This window comes from Miniopterus natalensis, chromosome 7 (assembly GCF_054644295.1).
Source record: "Miniopterus natalensis isolate mMinNat1 chromosome 7, mMinNat1.hap1, whole genome shotgun sequence".
Lineage (NCBI taxonomy): Eukaryota > Metazoa > Chordata > Mammalia > Chiroptera > Miniopteridae > Miniopterus > Miniopterus natalensis.
In genome coordinates, this window is record NC_142087.1 from 20,014,742 (window position 1) to 20,035,911 (window position 21,170).

Genomic DNA, 21,170 nt, shown 5'->3' on the forward strand with positions numbered 1-21,170 from the left:
CATATTTGCAGGAAAGGTTAACTTGAATAGTTATAAATCAGATACAACAAAAATTATTTGATGGGAAACATGTATTTTGGTAGGTGATTTCCTTAGGTTTTTCTTTATTGTGAGTTTTGCTCTTGCCAGGCTGTTTCTGTTACTATGGGGTTGTTTCAAACCAAAAGTTTGTACTCATATTTGCCTAGTTCAGACAGCTGCCTGCCTTCATACATAAAACATATTCTGCTTCAGATCTACTGCAGCACGTGGACTTACTTGTTTATAGTATACTAGGAGAACTAATTAATTACACTTTCCACAACACATAAAAATAAATGATACAGCCCAGCCGGGCGTGGCTCCGTGGTTGAGCATCGACCTAGGATCCAGAAGATCAGGGTTCGATTCCCGGTCAGGGCACATGCCCAGGTTGCGGGCTGCAGCCAATTGATGACTCTCTCATCATTGATGTTTCTATCTCTCTCTCTTCCTCTTCCTTCCTCTCTCTGAAGTCAGTAAAGATATATTTTAAAAAAAATAAAAGAAAATAAATGATACACTTATGAGGCAAGATATGCTCAATTAATTTAAAGGAAAGGTTCAAGAAATATTTGAACTTATTTCTTCCTATAGAAAACAGGGGTTTGCAAACTTCAGCCTATAGGTGAAATCTAGCCTGCTGCCTGTTTTTGTAAATAAAGTTTTATTGGAACACACACACGCCCTTCCATTCATATAATTAAGGACTATGGCTGTTTTCAGTTGACAATGGCGGAGTTGAGTAGTTGTGACAGAGACCATAAGGGCTGCAAAACCTAAAATATGTGCTCTCTGACCTTTACTTGAAATGTCTGACCATCCCTGACACACAATTAAAGACTGTATTTTCTCTAACAAATTAACTTGAATGGGTAGCAGGAGGAAGCATTATCACCTTCAGATGGTATGATTAGAATTAGAATGTCGGATCATTGCAGATCTTACATCGTTTCATCCTTTGGGAGGTACAGTGGCAACTGAGCTCAAATAACAGAACAGAATCTACTGGAGCCTGAGGTTCTCTTCATTTTCTTTATTGCAAATTAATTTTTCTTTTTTCAACCACACCCAAAACAAAAGTGACTACTTGTTTTTAAGGCATTTTCATTCTTTTTTCTGTAGTCAAGCAAAGAGGGTGTGTTTTCCATTTTCATATTGATGATCTTCAATTTTTTTACAACAATTTTAAGGAAATCATTTTCAAAGTTATTTTTCTTTTTAATTTGTGAAATAATCACTGCCATCTGTTGAGTGGCTTAGCTGTTCTCTGCTCTTTGTACATGTTTGTATATGGAAATTTGACCTTCAATATGCACCAGCAGGGTAATATATAGTAGGGAAGTGCATATATGTTTATAAAATGTCTGTATTTAACCAACATATATATGTACAAATTGATTCAAATTTTCATTTGCCTTAATGTGCTAACCTGGGCCTCTTTTTGTGAATGCAGAATCCCAGCCCAACGTTATTTTTTATCTATATGACCCAGTTTGGCATTACTAAGCTGGGGCCACGACAATATGGGGTTCTTTATTTCAGTCTTTAAAATCTGGACACTGAAATATATTTCTCCCCTTTGAGTCATGCTATTTAGTTAGATGAAGAATGAAATTGTCCAAACCCTTGTTCTGTCAATTCCCTAGCACATTATAATGTCAGCATTAAAGTAAAAGCTGGCATTCAAGTGAGAAAAAAGCCAAACTCCACAGTCTCTGTAAATCATCATAGATTGACATACACGGCGTCATCTATTTCTAATTATTTAGCTGCTACAGTGGCGTTGGGACTTATTTTTATTAAACTGCAACGCTGTGCTAGCTCCCTCATGACTTACCCTCCAGAATGCTTTCTGTACTGTTCTTTTCCATGAAAACCCATGTTTCTATACTGGTTCTGAATAGGTGGAATGACTGGGAACCAGCAATTTCTTCAGGGGAAAAACATGGCACAGAGCGCTGAAAGCCATTAGAGAACGACTGTGGAACAACACAATAGAGCTAGAAGTTACCTGAGTGTTAAGGTTAGTTGTGGCCACATAGGCTGAAAACTCCCAAATTACTGGGGTTTATGTAAGATAGAAACTAATTTTTTACTCATTTAAAACCTGAGTGTTCCAGGGTGATGTGATGGTTGGGACACACAGTGACTTCTCTCTTTCTGCTCTACCAGCCTAGCTCCTGGCTTTCATTCCCAAGGTCAGCTCACGGCAGGAGCCTCAGCCATCCAGTGAGCATTTTATGGAGCAAGGGGGAGGAAAGAGGGAAGGGGAACAAAGCACACTGCTATCCCAGGTTAAATTAGAGTCTTTCGAAGGAGGTCATCGAGAGGCTGTGACCCCTGGTTTGACCCACAAACTGAACCCATCAGGACTGGGTATGTGACTGAACCCCATCCATCTATAAACTTTTAGGATTCTGGCAGGCAGGTGTGGAGATCTACTTTCCAAGACAAGCCAGCATGTAAGGCCCTTTGCTTATTAAAACTGCCACCTACCAGCCTGGAGTGGGACGCCTCCTCTTTTGTTCCCTCCCTGCCGTCTGCATAAGGTGGCCAGTTCCGAATTTCCCCCAGGGAGCTTCTGAGGACTTGAACCAACAGAGTCCTACTGCTAATGGACTCTAGGAGAATGGATACTGGGCAGGCAACTAGAGCCTCTCTACCAGAGCCTTCCTGAAAAGCAGCTTCCTCCCCCTGCCTTTGTGTGTTTTAAACAACACTGTGAATAGCTATCACCAGTCCAAGAGTTTGCTCTTGCTCTTATTTTGAATTTTTTTTTTAGAGAGAGGGAGGGGGGGAGGCAGGGATAGAAAATGAGAGAGAGAGACATCGATTGGCTGCCTCCTGCATGCCCCCTACTGGGGATGGAGCCTGCAAGCCGGGCATGGGCCCTGACCAGGAACGGAACCAGCGACCTCATGGTGCAGGGGGCAACCCTCAGCCAACTGAGTCACACCGGCCAAGGCGAGTTTGTTCCTAGATTCCTAAGGTGGGGCAACTAAAGTGAAATGAGAGAATGCCAAAAAAAAAAAAAAAAAAGTCCTGATCTGAAACAAAGTCAGGCTCTTGTTTGTTAAAAGCCCTGAGAGTCAAAAATGAGAGTAGCTCTCCATATTTCATAGCTGTGACTATACTCGTAAATGGTGATTGAAATTTTTGTATAAGAGGAAAACTGTAGATGTTAAGTTCAGTTTAATTAGGAAGATCATTATTACCCAAAACCAGACAATAGGCCAGAAGAGTTTAACATGTGAATCCATTCTTAGTGTTCAAAACCTCAAAAATAAAAAGGAATTTCCTTTAAATTCTGTTGAGATGTCACTAGAGGCACAAAGCTTGGTGGTTAATTTGAAGTGAGAGGGGATTAGGGCTGTGTTGACTTGCATTTGTATAGGACAAGCAAGGTGTATGTCTGGAAGATAAACTGAGTCATGAAGGTTATACCTTGACACTTGTGCATCTCACTCTGTGTTGGGGGGTCTGGAGGTTGCGTGAGGGAAATAGGGTGAATTGCTTAGTATTAGTCACGAAGCACTGTTTCCATGGTCCTCACGCCCCAGCACCTGCATTTTCTGTAAAATCTGGATGCTGCTGAGAGCGTCTGTCCTTAAAGTTTTGGATTTGGGTTTCCAAACTCTTTCCTTCACAAGAGTGTTCAAGGCGACCCGTCAAGTTTCAGTGAAAGCGTTTGCTTTGGATGAAGGGTAAAAGAGAGCTTAAATGAGCATCAGGCCATTTTTCTTGTTTTCTCAAGAAGAAAAACCCACCATTTTTGTAACATATCTAAAACAACCTGGGGGCTTTCTTCTTTTGTGTGTTAGAATCTAGAGAAAATGCACTGTGCTACAGGAAAGGGCTTAAATAAGAGCCTCCGGGTAAGGAAAAGTATAGCTCTTTCCCATGTGCCGGCGGTAATTTTAAGTTGTCTTCTTTTGAATCTCTGTCTGTTTCGGTGTTTTACTTGATAACAGATCTCACTGAGTCAGACCTTGGCAATTTCATCGTGATGCATGATCTTATTTAAAGTCTAAGATGCACCAACCATATCTCTCAGATTGATGTGAAGTGTAATGACGCTAATGATGATACTAATGACATGTATTTCTTAGCTTAACTACTCTGAAAGTGTTTTTCTTGTTCATGAACTGTACTGGGCAGATGAGCAAGTGATCAGGGTGACCTGCACCCTGCAGTCACTCAGGACCCGGGCTAACCGCAGCTCTACCTTCTTCAGCCCGTGGCTGCCAAGATCCCCCCCGGGCTCATCTCCACTTCAGGCAGCCGGCTAGGGAAGGAGAACGGAGCGGCACGCAGGGAGGGTGGTGTGTGCCAAAGGCTCCTTACTGAACCCAGAACTGGTTATAGTAAAGCTGCTTCTAGGCAGTTTTTCTCCAGATCTCTCTATTACTTCAAAAACGATAGAGCTAGAGGAAGCCCGATGCCTAGGTGCAATCAGAACTCATTTATTCATAATGGGAAATTGCTTTTGAAATCTAGAAATTTGGAGATGAGAATGGGTATGAATACAGTTTATAGATTCAATGTAGGCAAAGCAGTTGACTAAATCACAGGCCACAGAATGAGGATGCTGTCTTCAAATACTGCACATAAAAAATGTCATTCTAGGGCATATAAAGGCAGTATAATACAATCTGAGAATAATTATAAATGCATTAACTACTACTGATAAGCACTATATGAGGCACGATTTCATTTGGTCTTTATGTTAATTCTTCAATATAGTGTAGTGCGGTGATTACATGTGCTGGCTCTAGGGCCAAACGGTCTGGGTTTGGATGTGGGTTCTTCTACTTACTAGCTGGAAAACCTTAGACAAGCTTTTAACCTGTCCTTAATTCAGTTTCCTTCACTATAAAATGGAGATGGTAATAGTAACCCAGTTCATGGGGTTAATGTGAGAATTAATGCATTAGACGTATAAAATCCTTAGAACAGTGCCTGGCACATAATAAGCTTTCATCACCATTATTATTTATCCATTAACACATTAGGCTATTGTATTTCAGAATGGGTAAGAGACTTTGCCAGTGCCACATAGCTAGTAATTGGTAGAAATGGCTGTTAGAAAGTATGTTTGCTCAAATCAGAACACCTGTCCTTCCCACTGTGGCAGGCCTGAAGTGAGTTAAGAACTGATGAGAGACTGGGCTACATACCACACGGCCAGCTTTCTAGGGCAATTGGAAGTATTTGTATTATATTGTGGTTAAAAGTAGGGAGACACTACTCAGATCTGAGTTGTAAGCTCTAGAAGTGCCTAGCATTGTGGTTAAGAGACCGGTTCTAAAGTCAGAGTTCCTAGGTCTGAATTGTATGACCTTGAGCATACAACTCACCCTTCCATGATAGGTTTATAATTAGTAAAATGGGAGATAATAATATTGTCCACTAGATCAGTGGGAGTAACAGTAAGGCTTGAGTAATAAAGACATTTATTGCCTCACTTATCAGGAACTCTAGAGATGGCTCAGAAGGTTAACAGTTTCATGAGGGACCGACCAAAGCATCTTTCTTCTTGGCTATCTTCTTTACACACACACACACACACACACACACACACAGGCGCGCGCGCACACACACACAGAGGGAAAAGGAGAGAGAGTGAGGGGGGGGAGGGAGAAAGTATTTCCCTGAAGCCCATCTCCCGTAACTCATTGGTCAGATGTGGGTCCCTTAACTACCTCCTAAACTGATCATAGACAAAAAAGAATCCATAACAATTAGTTTAGACCAATAAATAGACCAGCAACTTTCAACCCGTGTACAGCAATAATTTTTAAAACATGCAATACCTGACTAGTCAGTGGTGTTGACCTCCTTTCCCTTAGATTGTCAAATAAAAAAATGACAACAGCCAACACAACAATAGCCGTCTGGTGTGAATGCCCTGTCTTGAACCACAAATATATAGGCCTTATAATAGAGTTGCTTCCTATTGGTTATGTCACATAATAAGGTTGTGTCTGATTGGTTAATTCCTGGTACCAGAAATCCTTATATACAAGTATAGGCACTCAATTTAAAAAAAAAAAAATGATATGTTTTGGTGTGCTGCAGAATTTAGTAATTAGTTTATACATGCCATGAGATAAAAAAGGTTGAAAACTGATGCAACAGACCAATCACAGTTCATTCTCTGGGAAGAGAGAGGAGCCTCCTTCCCTATGCACCACTGCCACCTGAACCAAATCAGGGCTTGTTTACAAGAAAAAGAGGGTGGGAGGGTGCTGCTGAATAGCAAGGGTTATGCTACTGAGTGTCTGTGAAGTGTTTAGCTTAGTGCTCCGGCTTAGTGAGGACTCAATAAAGGTTGGCTTTGCCAGCTCCCCGAGGCTGACATTCCAGAGGGCAATTCTGTGCTCTCACAGAAAACAGACCTTTGTATTGTTTTAAACACAGACCAGAGCATGGAATTTGATGGATCATAGGCCTGGATCACACAATTTTGGATGTTCTTACAGATCTCTTTTCATGGCAAAATCCCCTCATTTAAAAATGTCTATTTTTAAGTATATTTCCTGTATAGTTAAACAGAGGTGTGGAAAACGAGGGAGTTGAACCAAGCTGCCTCAAATCGCATCCTACATCGTGAAAGGGTTTATCCCCCTGTATCAAACTGGTTCCTCCTCCTGGCAAAAGACGCTCTCGCAGCCCATGCTTGTCGTGAAGACAAACACTGTTCAGAATTGTACAGCTTTAGCCTCCTTACATGCACATTCACAGCAACAGCTGGTAAGACTCAAGAATACTAGATGAATGACGCAACCAGCTATTGCCGCAATGATGGTGCGAAACAAATGACCCCACGGCATGGGGTCATTCAGTAACGAGTATTTATTGTTGTGCTCATAAGTCAGCAGGTTGGCTGGGTTCTGGCCCACCTAAGATGGGTTCTGTTGGATTTGCCTGAAAGCTGCAGATTGGACCTAGGTCTGCCTCATGTCGCCCCCAGAGATATGTTTATCTCGTGGCAATGACAAGAAACCCAAGAAGGTAAGCCAAACCTCACAAGCATGGTTTCAAGCCTTTGCTCATGACACACTTTCGAACATCCCATTGGCCAAAGCAAGTCCCATTGGCCAACATCAATGGGTGGATGAAGACACAGGGTGTCTAGTTGAAAACTGCAAGGCCATATGGAAAAAATGTGTGGATACAGAGATGGGCAAGGAACGGAGAACAGTGAGTCAGTAAGCCCCGTGAAGAGGCTCAGTCTACCTTCTCATTTAGCTACAGCCCATTTCCAGTCCTCCAAACTCCTCTTCTAGGGGGCACAGCTCTTGTCTGCCTTGCCTTCCAAAGGCACTTTGGTGGGTAAAACCTGTTTGACCAATAATCTTTCCAGTAGATATCTAAGAGATTGTGGGGGAAAGAAAGACAGAAAAGAAAAGAGAAAGGACACCCCTGGTAGGGTCAGTTGGAAGGACAATTGAGAAGGCCAGGAACCCTGGAAGTAGGGTTTTGTCGCAGCCCTCAAAAGTAAAGGAAAGCATGTGAGAATGCGACTGGTGCCTTGGTGAGGGAACTAGCAAGCCAAGGCTGCTGGTTAGGTCTATGGACAGTAGACTCAGTTTTAAGTTTAGGGACATGTGATCAAGATGAAACAAGCCAGTTCTTAAAGAGATTTTTTTGTAGCTAGTGGTTTCCAAGGACAAGGCAAGGCCCTCCAAAGAGCAGGAGTCAGGGGTTGTGTCCACCAAGTTATCTATGTGATTACCATATAGCTGGTGATCAATAAATGTTTTTTGAATGCATCGAAATATTTAATAGCCAATTTCCCCACCAGATTTTTGGTAATATTTTGACTGAGTTTATAAACGTTGGGTTTTGGAAGCTGTGGAGTAGAGGACAGGAAGAACAAACACGTAAGAGAAAGGAATGTTTCTTTTATTTTCTTTATTCATTTTGTTTCCTCTTTTTAAAAAAATCAACTTCATTGAGACATAATTTACTTACAATAACATTCATTCCTCTTAGGCATAGAGCTCTATGAGTTTTGACACATAATATAGAACATCTCCATCATCCTCAGAAGTGCCCTGGGCCCTTTCTCTGTCCATCCCCGCTCACTCCCGACCACAGGCAGCCATGGACTGCTTTCCGTCCACACAGACTAATTTGCCTGTTTTAGCGCTCTCCTATTGGAATCACACAGTATGTCGTCTATTTGTCACGAGGCTTAAAGCCTGTCTGATTCATCGGTGTGGTAGCATGGCCATTCCTTTTTATTGCTAAGCAGTATTCCATTGCTTGGACATACCACAGTCTATTCACTCCCCTGTTCATTGATAGCTGTGGTTTCCAGTTTTGGCTCTTAGGAAGAAAGCTATGAACCCTGCTGCGCAAGTGGGTATAAATATATGCTTTCATTTCCCTTGGGCAAATACCGAGGAATGGAAATTCTGAGTTTTATCTTAAGTAAATGTTTAACTTTATCAGAAACTGTTCTCCAAAGTGGCTTTACCATTTTGTACTCTCTCCAGCACCGGACGAGCTTTCTGGTGATGCCGCGTCTGTTCAACGCCGCATCATCAGTCTGTGCAACTGTATTCTTGTCTTTTAAAAAGAGAAAGGAGAAATGTTGGTGGAATGAATGAAGACAAACATTCTTAGACCTCTGTTCCTCAATGAGCAAATTCCTCTTGTTGAAACACCCTTCTCTGCCTGTCTCCCCCTCCCCTTGGACACACACGCACATGCACACACACACACACACACGCACACACGATGGGGCCTTCTGTTTCCCTGGGAAATAAAACCGTTTCTCCTCTGAGGATGGGCTTTCTATCTCAAAAGCACAACTTAACCGCATGGCCGGGCTTCAGAACCAGCGCGCTGCAAACTCCCGGGCAGGGAGAGCTTTCCCCAAAGAGCCATCACTCCAGGCCTCTCAACTGCTCTCTTCTCTGCTGATAAATAATAATTGTCTTCTGAAAGAGCGGGCTTGTGGCTGGCGCTGGAGAGCTCCAGCTGGAGAGGAGGGCTGTGGGCTGCCTCCCTGATCCCTCCCGGAGGCCCCCTTTCCCACTCAGTTTGGATCCAAAGACACTCCCAGGCTCCCGCTCAAGTTCCCCAGAGCACCCAGGGGACCGCAGGGCTCGCGGACGCCCCCCGGTACCCCCGCAGCCGGGGCACCGGGCATGCTCAGAGCGCGCGCGGGAGGCGCCGGCTCGGGTGCAGTGGGGCCCGGGAGCCGAAAGGTGCCGCTGCGGCCCCGCTTCCCCGGCCTGACCCGGCGCGCAAAGTTGCGCTGGAAGCCGCCGCGGGAAGGAGGGCCGGGCGCGCGGGTGGCGGGGAGGGGGGAGGAGGCGGAGGGAAAGGAGCGGGGCGGCGGGGAGGGGGCGCCGCGCGTGTGCCGCTCGCTCGCTCCCTCGGCGTGCAGAGGATGTGCTGAATGGTGCGCTCGGAGGCGGCGGCGCCGAGCAGCAGGACCCGCGGCGGCTGGCAGCCTGCGCTGCCCGGCCCGGCTTCCCGTCGCCCTCCGAGGCTCCGCAGCCGCCGCGGGCGCCCGACCCCGCGTCCCGCCCGGGGCATGGCCGGGCGCCTGGCCCCCGCGTGCCCCGCCTGCTGACCGCGCCGCGCCGGAGGAGGTGTGGAGGCCGGGAGGCCGGGGGAGGCCGGCGGGGGAACAGAGTCCAGAGCCTCCGGAGCGGAGGAAGGAGCCCGTGCCCAGCGCCCCGTCCCTGCCGCGATCGCCCGGGCCGCCCGGAGCCCCGATGAGCCCAGATGGCCGGGGCTCAGCCCGGAGTGCACGCTCTGCAACTCAAGCCGGTGTGTGTGTCCGACAGCCTCAAGAAGGGCACCAAATTCGTCAAGTGGGATGATGTAAGTATTGGGCACGGGGCTCGGGGCGCTGGCCCGGGCACTGGGCGCCGGGCAGGGCGGCGTGGGCGTGGGGGTGGGGCGGGGGCGCGTTATGCAATGGGCGCGCGGCCAGCGGGCAGGGGCGCCCGGGGGCGCGGGTCGGCCCCCGGCGAGGCGGGGAGCGGAGAGCCGCGGCTTGGCGCGCGCTCCTGGGTTCTCGGGGCTCCGGAGTTGGCGCCCGGGCGGGTCTGGCAGGCGCCCCCCGAGGGTCCTCGACCTTTCGGGCCCGCGGAGCAGCAGGCGCGAGCCTTGTCCTGTGGCGGGTCCTGAGAGTTCGGGAAGCGGGGGGTGTGGAGTTGGGACCAGGGGGAAAGCGCCGGCGCGAGAGCTGGACGCGCCCCTCTCCGCCGCGGGCGCGCCCCGCACCTCCCCGCGCTCTTGGCGTAGGGGGCGCGGCGGGGTCCGAACCCGCGCGGGGACCGCCGAGCCCCGGGCGCTTCCACCGGCCCCGCGGCCCCGGCGCCGCCCGCCAGCCGACAGGTGGTCGGCGATGCCAAACTTCGGCGCCTGGCTCCGCAGTGAGGGGCCCTGAGAAGGACCGGGGAGTACACCCCCGAGGAGGGTTAGAGAGAAGGAGGGGCGTTGGGGGGCCGTGGGGGGCTCCGTGGGCCTGCAGGCGAGCGCGAGGGCTAGCTTTGGGGACCTGAGCTGGCTGCAGCCGCCGGCGTGAGATACACCTGTCAAGACTTTGCCCCACGATTACCAGGTTGTGCAGAGCTCAGCCCAGCCTCAGGTCCCCAGTGCTTCACATGAGCCCTGTACCCTAGGATTTCAAGTTATCCCCCTTCCCCCTAATTGCCTTCAGACATTTAAATTGACCTTGCTGAAAACACTGGAGTCTTCAGATGGAGGACCTTAGCCTATCAATTTTGTATCCTGGGTGTCATGCAAAAGAAAAGGCTTGACCAGAACACAGACTGAGCTCCCAGCATCTAAGGAAATTTAGGTCCACATGACTAAATACGCAGAGTTACAGGAGAGTGAGGCGTACTTCATGTTGAAAAGCTTTTCCACCTAGTAAATTATAGCCTATTATCCCCCAGGGTATTTTTCTTTAATCTTCTTAAGCCATTTTCCAGTGTCTGAAAACAATTTAAATATTACAAGTAGCGAATCCAATTACTTAGCCGAGTGGGTTTGTGAGCCTCTTTTGTCCAGTTGGAAGTGCAAATGGAACTTGGAGTAGGAGCCGCAGCTTCCCTGAAAGCTCATGCCAGTTGCTAAATGCTGTACCAGGCTGTCAACAGGCATCCTTTCTCTGTGGGCTTCACACGGTCCCCCTTCTGTTCCAGCCTGGTGACCCGATGTTTTTGTAAATGGAATAGAACCTAAACAATAAGTTCAGACACAGATTAAACGCTTTGTTTGTGTCAGCGGAAAACAAAAGATAACGCAGTTCAACAACAAAACAGTCTAGCCCGTCTTGAGATCCTCCGATGGAGACCTAATGTGATGACGGATTTACTGAGAAAGAGAGTCAAGGGCAGAAGGAAGAGAGAGACAGCCCAGAATCAAAAGGAGCATTCCAGAATAAGCTCGGGATTTATCGGCAGTGACCATTTTAAACTATATTTTAAATAAGTATCCAGGATGTTTTGTTTGGAAGAAAATATCCAGTGTCACTTTGAAAATGAAGATCTTCTTTGGGAGATCTTCTGGGGTGTTCAGGACAATGGGACTGGTAATTATAGTGCTTTAACTGCTCAAGGAACAAGAGATAATCTCTTTACAATCCTAAGTAGCCCCAAACTCATCATTTTCAAATGTGCCCTTACACTTTCTAATGGGCTACTGAGAATCTGTTTTATGAGTTTTCCCAGCCTTCCTTTTAAAGACCAGAGAGCAGGTCTACAACTTTTAAGCGAGATGAGATATTTGACAGACAGCAGGTGGGTGATGGAGCTGGAGGGGGCCTCTGGAGACGCCCTATTGCACCAGTGCCAGGCATTAACTTTGCTTTTGCCTGATCATGGAGAGGTGTAGGGGTCCCCAGGTTCTGTGGGGGCATATGAAAGTGTTTCAGTGTCTGAACAGCAAGGCCAAACCCGGCCTTCTAGAACTTGGTCAGCCGGTAAAGGACTGACCTACCGTGGCTACCTGTTTCACCAGTGATATCCAAGGATGCCACTTTATTCTTGCTTTTATTTTGCTTTTGTATGTTACCAGGCTCTGGTGGTGGGAGGTGGGGATAGAGGACTGTGGCTATTACGGGACAGTTCTGGTGAGATGGTCAGTGGAAAGGGTTACCTTCTCCATCAGCTTAGGGAGCTTGGGAGGTTGTGAGTCTGGCCCCTCTCGTTTCTGGTGTTCGGCCTGCTCTGTATTGGAGCGGGCGTGGAGGGCAAGAGGAAGGACAGACACCATACAGTCGGCCTTCCAACCCCTGATGTGGCCCATTTACCATCTGAGGGCCTGTGACTTTGTTCCACAACCTCTGGGGCATGGAAGGCTTCTCATCTGTTTGTTCTTTCTTTTTCTCTGCTCTCACCCTGCAAATGCAGATCTCACTGTGGGTAAGTTACTAACTGCATCTCAGCCTCGCTTTCCTCATCTGTAATTCGAGGATTGTAATACTTCCTGCCACGGAACAGCTGTTCAAGGTTAAGTGAGTGAAGGCATGTGCACTGCTTTGTGTAATGCCTGACTTACAGGAAACCCTCAGCAAAACACGTTTTTAAAAGTTGTTGTCTCCCCAGTAGTTAGAGGGCCAGGAGTTCTATCCAAGTGGTCAGTATGTTAGAGGACCCTTTTGTTCTGTAAGTGGGAAGATCCAGACCTCCCTTCCATTTCCTTTAAGGTATGCTTTGATTTTCATATTTTATATTTTTAGAAAGAAAACATTTCGGTTTTTGTTCTTTAAAAAAAATTCAGGTGTTTGAGAGAAAATGAATCCACATAAAAAGCAAATCAGTTTACGAAGCATCCAAAAGTTTTACTTCTACTTAAATTTCTTTAAAATAGAAATATGTATATGTTCTCTATATATTATACATACGTATATATGTGTATACACACACACACACACACAGTAGGTGCACAGGCATGGTTCCTGGAAGGAGGAAACAGTTAAACAGAACTCTTGTAATTTAGCAAGAATATATGTCTATAAAAAAATCTTACCTCGTACAACCTGTCTTGCAAGCATAATCTAACATTCAAAATGTATAATTGCCAGACTGGCTCAGTTTGAGAAGGCTGAGGAAACTCAGAGGGCTGGCTTTGCATTAATGCCCCGTGGATTTAAAACAAGTGTTGCTAAGTGGTTCGAGTGTCGGCCTGCGGGAGCCAACCGTCAATGTGTCTCTCACATTGATGTTTCTCTCTTTCTCTCTTCTTATCCTTCCCTCTCCTCCCCTCTCTCTCTCGCAAAAAAATAAAACAAAATAAAATAAAATGGAAAAAGTATCCTCAGGTAAGGATTACCAACAACAAAAACGTAACTCCTTCCCCCCCTCCGCCACTCCCCCCGACCCACTTCCCACAGCTAAAACAGGTAATAATAACAATAATGATTATGATAAAAACATGCTAGTATAGTGCACATTTCCCAGCATCCTACACAAAAGCTTAGTTCGAACTTTCGTATTGCATAGAACCCGTAGTTACAGTTTCCAAAATGATGACAAGATGACACGGACAAGATTAATGAGGCAGAGGGGAAGGGTTCAGGAGGTGGGCACTCAGCAGCGTTAGCTACGGAAAGGTTATGAGAAATAGGGAAACAGCAGCTCTGGTTGGTAGGTGGTGGATCCGGATGGGCCCCCCCCCCCCCGGTTTTTGACTGGAAGGCTGGCAGGTCCCCTCTAAAATGCCCCTTGAATATGTCCAGTATGTCCATCCATTTTTCATTTCCCAAGAGATGTAGTGAATTTCTCATTGACAGTAATTACTGTAATCTAAACGTGAGAATATTATTTTTCCAAATAAAGCTCTTTTAAGCTTTGATCAGAGTGTAACATGCGTTCAGTAAAACACGCAAATCTTGTGTCCAGCTGAATCTATTTTCACAAAACGAACCCTCCCAGGGAAGCAGCACCAGCTCTCGGAACAGCACTGGCAGCCCTTCAAGGCTGGAGAGCTCCCTTCCAGGCCCTACCCCCGCCACCCCGCCTTGGCTAGCAGTTATCCCGACTTATAACTCCACAGGTTAGTTTTGCCTCTTTTTATCTGATAAAGCTGTTTTTATTTTCAGTGAAAACAAACCAAACCAAACAAACCCTCTTTAGCCTAAAGCATTTTAATTATTTTTGAATGAACCCTCTTGAACAATATCAACAAAGCTGACTTCTCTTCTGTTTAGAAGGCACTTGATTTGGGTCCTATCTGTCCTAAGGTGAAGGCTGGGAAGGGAGGCAGGTGTAACGAATGCCCCAGAGGAGGGAGGACTTAAACAAAGCTCTGGTAATTTAGCAAGGAAATGTCATGCCTGTAGGCTGACACTGGCAGAGCAAAGCAGACTAGGAGAGTGCTGGTTCTGCAATATATTTTCCCCTGTTATCTTGCCTGGCTTTGATCTCCCCACCTATGATGCATCAGGATAATTTGCTCTGCCTATTAGTGTATCTCCAATACTTCCCTTCAAAGTTTAGCCTATCAATAAATAGTTTCAAATTTTATTTACCTGCAATGGCATTTAATATTTCTTTATCAGGATTGTTTCATGTTATCATGAATGAGGAACACCCGTAGAAAATGGAATGGGATTGATGGTGGATTTCTGACCAACGCTTTGGGTCTCTCGTAAATAACAAATCTTTGGTAACTTGAAAACGTTAGTTTTCCTGTTGCCTGAGCTAAATTAGGTTCATGCAGCCTTTTCAGATCATGTCATAAATTCCATCTGCTCAGACAGATTTCATAATGCTCCCTTTCCCCATCTATGCCGTGTCTGATCCCCCAATTAGAGCCATGTGTCCCTGTGCATTCGTAGGGAAAGGAACCTAGATGAGACCTATTTTTGAGATCAGGTATACATGAGATCCTAAGGAAGCCAATAGCGTAAGGAGAAGACTAGACTTTTTTAAAGAGTCTTTCTGATTCCCCTCTGGCCTCTTTAAGGTCTGTTATTTGATTTTTTTATCTTCTGCACATGTTAATTTCAATTTTTGGAAATAAAAAAAAATTCGTATTGGACAAATCCTTAGGTATATAGGTACATGTATTAATTGAGGTCAACTAAATCTATACATTTATCAAGAAACTAAATTGTGAGTGGGGAGATAGATGATTACATAAAATAAGGAAAATACTATTAAAACAGAATGAAAAGCATCCTACATATGTTTTTAATTTCAAGGGCTCTTTTACTTCACAATATTGGCTTAATGTTTCTTTTCATTGCATTGACATTTTATGAGCAAGTTCAGGGAAAAGGGTTAACTAGCAAGGAAAACACTTTTACCTGAACTAGTCATGGTGGATAGCAATATATAACATCGATACCTAGGGGATTAAGAGATTACTTTCCTGTTAAAAATTCAGATTTTCTTAGAAACTTGTTTATGACTTAGGTAAAGGAAGGTTAATCTGATTCATTTTCTAGAAGAGGCCATGGGAGCCCAAAAGGAGATGGAAGACCACAGAGCAAGTCAGCAAGTGGTCTAGTAGATTTAAAAAGAAGAATGGAGGGTGTTAACTGTGATGCTTTCTCAGGTGTGCTGCCTAGGGTATGATCGAGTCTTACTTAGCGTCCATTCCCACATCCTCTTAGTGGGACTTGGTATAACCCAGAGTCTGGAAATCTAAAGCTATTTTGCTAGACTCCCTTGAGCTCTAATATTTTGGCTGTCAATTAAGTTCTCCTAGCATGCGATGCACTCATATGAGATCTGGAAGGCAGAAATATGTAAGAGGCTACCTTCCTGCATTCTTTGGGTTGTTTCTACAGATAAGTGAGATGTTGAGAAAGAAGTGTCATCTTCTGTGATCTTCCATGGGTAGAAGGAGCCAAAGGTGATAGTGGCTGCCCCCTGTTCTCAGATTACTCTTCCTTTGTCTTCAACTAAGATGCTGTATTTTTTACTCCAGGGGCCCCTTCTTGATTTCTCACCTTTCTGAATGTGGTAGAGGCAATAGCTCTCCTCAGGGTCAGTGCTATGGTGTTCTGGGTTCATTCACGGAGGCCCAAACTGAAGCCCACTTCTCCAGTCCTTCTGTCAAGTGCTCCCTTGTCTGTAATTAAATTCCTTTATGTTCACAAATTCTAGAGAGGTTTTGTTTCCTTCCCTAACCCCTGCCCACTACGGGCCTCTCCTGGGTCTAGGATTTCATGAGTCTCAGTCCTGATGTACAATAACTATCTAGACAATCTCTGTAATTTTCTCTTTCAATATTACACTTGAGTAAAATAGAGTTTTGGTATAATGATGCCTCTAGAGTTCAATAAGAGAGTGATATTTATAAGTATAACAGGCACTTATACTTGTAAAGCACTATTATTCATTTACAGTCACCCCCATGCAGTCATCAAAAGCACCTGAGTGGTAGGAAAAGAGCAAGTGTTATTATTCCCATTTTACATAAGAACAAACTGAGGCTAGTGACTCTTGACTTGCCCAAGGACTCACAACTCATTATGTTGCCTGTGGAAATCAGGCTCTTCCATGGGATCTCAAGGAAAGCATTCCAAGCACCCATGCGGGAGATTGTGGTGTGGCAAGATTTATATGTGATGCAAAATCAAAGGAGTTCCCCTCCTGGGTTCCTATTATCCCATCTCTGTATATCCCACCATGGAAAGAATCCGATCTTGTCTTCATCAAGGCCAAAACAAAGGCCAGTGTCCAGAGTTTCTGTTTTATATTAAATAAAGCTTAGTTCTTTGTCAGCAGCATGGCTTGCCATGAGGGCCAGTGTGGGTCACCGAGTGAGAGAGATTTTTGTTCCCCGGGGGTTATGACCAGAACCTTTTTCAAAAAACCGGTCCAATTCCTAAGCTATTGAAGGCTTCTATTGGTCCACCCCCTGACCAGCGATGCCTTTCCCATGTTAGACTAACAGGCATCTATGGTCAAGCACCTCCCCATATGCCATTTTGACTTGTATTGCACATGTGCTTATCTCTCCCTGCTCCTCTGACAATGACAGTCCGGTATCAGAGGGCGAGCAGTGCTCCTGGGGAGATTTCCTGTTTGTCTTAGGAATTTAGGCCCCTGGCTCGGCACTCGATTCCCTTTGCTTTCTGCCTAATATCTAGCTAACTACTGTAACAGAGCCTGAGTCAGAGTATAACATTAGGTCTTCAGCTTAAATTCAGCACCCTTTCCAGTCTATCATGGGACCTCTAAACAGAATCCTTTTGGTAACAGAAGACTTTTAATAGAATCTAAATGATTAAAAGTTGAAAGAAATTCATTGACTTTTCCAAAGAATCTTCTTAATTTTAGGATTCATACAAATGAGGCTTAGATTCCTACAAACTCATTCCTTTTGGCTAGTGTCTTCAAAAACAGCTGTTTTTTCATTTTTGTCTATATTATGTAGGATGTGGGAACATAGGAAAACTTTGAGGTACAGAGGCCACTGTACACTGTAGTCTACAGATGTTCTACATCAGTCAGCGAGTGTAAAACGTGGACACAGAAAGATACTCAGGAATGGTGGTAAACGGAGATCATTTTTTTTTTTGCATTGCCCAATAATTGACATTCTTGTAACTAGCAAGACTCATTACATGTCCTTCTCCACCTTTCTTTCTTCTCAGCATACTTGCAAATGTTGTCTTTTGTTGGATTCCCATTAAGACTGATCCCATGGCTGCTTATGGAAGTCTTTGGTCTTGGAAGGTTAAGGACATGATAGGTATGAAGAAATACAGAGGGTGTCACCTGCCCCCAAGCAAGACACAGAATGGCTTGAAATTCAAATTACTATCTAGATCCAGTGCTAGAAGGTGCATACAGGGAGGTGGACATGCCTTGTTTGTGTTCCAACTGGACCAGGGCTCCTAGAGGGCTATAGCTTTAATATCGTTTATCTTCTTTCCCTAGGGCAGAGTGTAGATTTGGCACTCAGTAGGTGCTCAGGGAATGTTTGCGGAATGAAGGGAGAGTCTGGTGTGTGTCTAGCTCACAGTAGGTTCACATAGGGGAGAGTACATTCTTAAGGCAGCCCTGAGGGCAGCCATGCTCCCAAGAGCCCTTCACAACACATTGCATGTGGTGGTGGTTGGAAAGCCCTGTTCTGCATCTTTCCATTCCACCTGAAATCTCCTACAGTCCAAGGAACTCCGTGGCCTTGTTAACTAGGGCTTCTCCACAGGGAAAAGCTTGTTGCCAACACAGAGCTGACTTGCTGTCACAGCACTGATTTCCTATAGGTCTAAATACGGCTCAAGATTGAGTGTGTACCCAATTGTAATTCAATAGTGGTTGAAAATTATGATGCTTAATGTATTTGCATCTCATATCCTGAATGTTACCAGTGGCTTCTGTTTTCTGAAAAAGATGCTCACTCATGTACCCAGATATTGCAATGAAAATTGCCCTTCAAGAAATTCAGAAGTGTTGGGAGTGACAGAACAAGCGACTGATGGTTGTGAAAACATTCTCTTTTTATCATGGTGATGAATCACAAAAAGAAACGTGAATATATGAGCTTTATTGCCAAAACGAGGAAAATATCAAATAAAAGACATACAGTTTAAAAATATTATTTATAATAAAACTTCCATCTACATTCGCCCCCTAGGCAGAGCGAATGGAAGGCACTGGGACAACATTATTGACTTCCTCCCTTCCCCGCTCTTAGTTTAATGTACTGGGTCACCTTCACTCTCCCATCTTCGCTCCTGTCCCTGGAAAGCAACCCACTTTTCCTGTGTTCTGGTGCACAGTAGGTTCACACAGGGGCCCATGCTTCCTGGTTTTCCTGGATCTTGGCTTTATGATTATTCCTCCTTTGAAAATATCTGTGAACGTTTCCCCTCTGTTGAAGCTCTTCTAAGAAGGTATCAATATGCTTTTTAGTCATAAAAATCCCAACACAGCATCCAGCACAATGTCCACCAACCCTCCTTCCTCCTGTCGCGACAGTGCTGTCCCTCATCACCTTCCCTCCACCCTGAACGAGTGGCTTATACTCACCACCTCCCTTTCCTCGCATCCCACCCCCTCCTCTCCTCCAGAGCCTTAGTCTACCTTTACCTTGGCTTTGACATTTCTCTTGCTAAGGCTCTTGGCAGCCTTCTAGGTGCCAACTCCAGCCGGTACTTTGCAGAATCTACTTTGCTTCTGTCCTACAGTAGTTTTCCATCTACCTACTCAGTATTCATACTTTAAATATGTATGAACGCAGGTACATGAATCCCTAGTCTGCATGGTATTTGAAGAAACACGCTTCTAGCTTTTCCCTGTATTGTGTTGAAAGGGATTTTTACACCTGCCTGTAAAAAGCAAAGATCTTACAGCGCCTCTCTTCACTGTTCTGCATCCTCTGTTCTGGGCCTTCCTACCTCCCCTGCCTTCCTTTATTTGGGAAAGTTTCAGGCTAGACACGTCCCTGGAAGAAAATTCTCATCAATGCTGATGATGCACGTAGAAGTTTTGCTTTTCTGATCCTAATCTAACACACTAGCGCCCAAGATTACCTTGGTTGTGTGTTTTTTTATAGCCAGGGCCACATTGCTGACACTCGATGGGCATCACATCTGATTTTCTGTGACCCTTAGAATTTTTTTCCCCTTACGTAGCTGTTTTTCCCCCAATGTATACATTTGCTGTGTTTGGCTCTACTGTTTCCTGATGCAGGTCTTGGGAAATTCCTGTGGAACATCGCCTGTGATTTTTCCTTGTTGACTCTGTAGTGTTGAGTAGCTTAGAAGGGCACGTCTTGGTTCATGTGCTCTCTCCTGTAACAGCGTTAAGAACATAGACTCGCCCTGGAGTCAGGACTGCGGACAACCTTGGCCAAGAGACTGTCTGACATTGGTACTAGAGAGTGTGCTGTGGGTCTGGGGACTGGTCCTTGACATCAGCCTTAAGGTTTAGGGTTATAGCTTTGCTAGGGCTGCCATGATAAAGTACCACAGACTGAGTCACTTAAAGAACAAAAGTTACCTTCTCACAGATTTGGAGGCTAGAAGCCTGAGATCAAGGAGTTAGAGTCAGTTTCTTCAGAGGGTCAAGAGGGAAAAATCTATTCCAGGCTGCTCTCCTTGGCTTGTAGATGGCTGACATCTCCCTGTGTCATGCCACCTTCCCTCTGTATATCTGACTCCAAAGTTCCACTTTTTTTTTTTTAATATATCTTTTTGATTTCAGAGAGAGGAAGGGAGAGGGAGAGAGAGAGAGAAACATCAATGATGAGAGAGTCATTGATCGGCTGCCTCCTGCACGCCCCCTACTGGGGATGGAGCCCACAACCCGGGCATGTGCCCTGATCAGGAATCGAACCACGATCTCCTGGATCCTAGGTCGATGCTCAATCACTGAGCCACACCGGCCAGGCCAAAGTTCCACTTTCTGTAAGGACACCAGTCCTATTGGATTAGGGTCCACCCTTTTGACCTCCTTTTAACTTAATCATGTCTCTTAAGACTGTGTCCAACCATGGTCACATTTTGAGGGCCTGCGGCCAGGACTTCAATTTGTGAATTTGGGGGTCAGGCACAATTCAGCCCCTGACATACTTCAGCCTGGTGAAGTATAGCTCAGGGGGCTGTTGCATGATGGCTCTATTCAGATATTTGAAAACTGGCGCTTAGAGATGCAACTAGATTACTTTGCACTGCTTAGATATTAAAACTAGATGGCAGCTGCATGCATGGAAACCCCTAAAACTTTCTAACAAATTACCCAAGCAAGTTTGCTTTGTGCAAAAGATGTCCCCATCAATGAGAAACCTATTCCCCATAAGAAGTTTCAGAGCTGCACTGCCCAGTAGAAACATAATGTGAGCCACAGAGGAAATTTAAAATTTTCTAGTAGACACATTAAAACAAGTACAATGAGACAGTGGGACACATTTTTAACAGTATAGTTTATTTAATCCAATATGTTGACTTCAAAATCAATATCAAAATTTATCAATGAGCTATTTTGTATGCTTGTTTCCCTTCTCAGTTTTTGAAATCTTACAGCACATCTCAGTTGAACTAGCCACGTTTCAAGCGCTCGTAGCCACACGTGGCTTAGGGAGCCCACCCTGGACAGCGCAGGTATGGAGCAGATGGGGCCGCACTGTCTCCAAAGAAACAGAAAATGGTTCTTGAGGAATAAAAAATCTTACTCTTTTATTTTGTATAAAGCACAGATATACATACAGCC

General features: G+C 45.2%; 1 protein-coding gene across 1 annotated transcript in view; it reads left to right on the forward strand.

Moving 5' to 3' along the window:
* The first annotated feature begins 9,701 nt into the window (after positions 1 to 9,701).
* PLCB1 (phospholipase C beta 1) overlaps positions 9,702 to 21,170 on the forward strand; it is a 531,624-nt gene continuing 520,155 nt past the window's right edge. Inside the window, exon 1 of the mRNA XM_016212033.2 lies at positions 9,702 to 9,867. Within this exon, the coding sequence (XP_016067519.1) occupies positions 9,769 to 9,867 (99 nt within the window). The 5' untranslated portion in view covers positions 9,702 to 9,768. The remainder of the gene's footprint in view (positions 9,868 to 21,170) is intronic.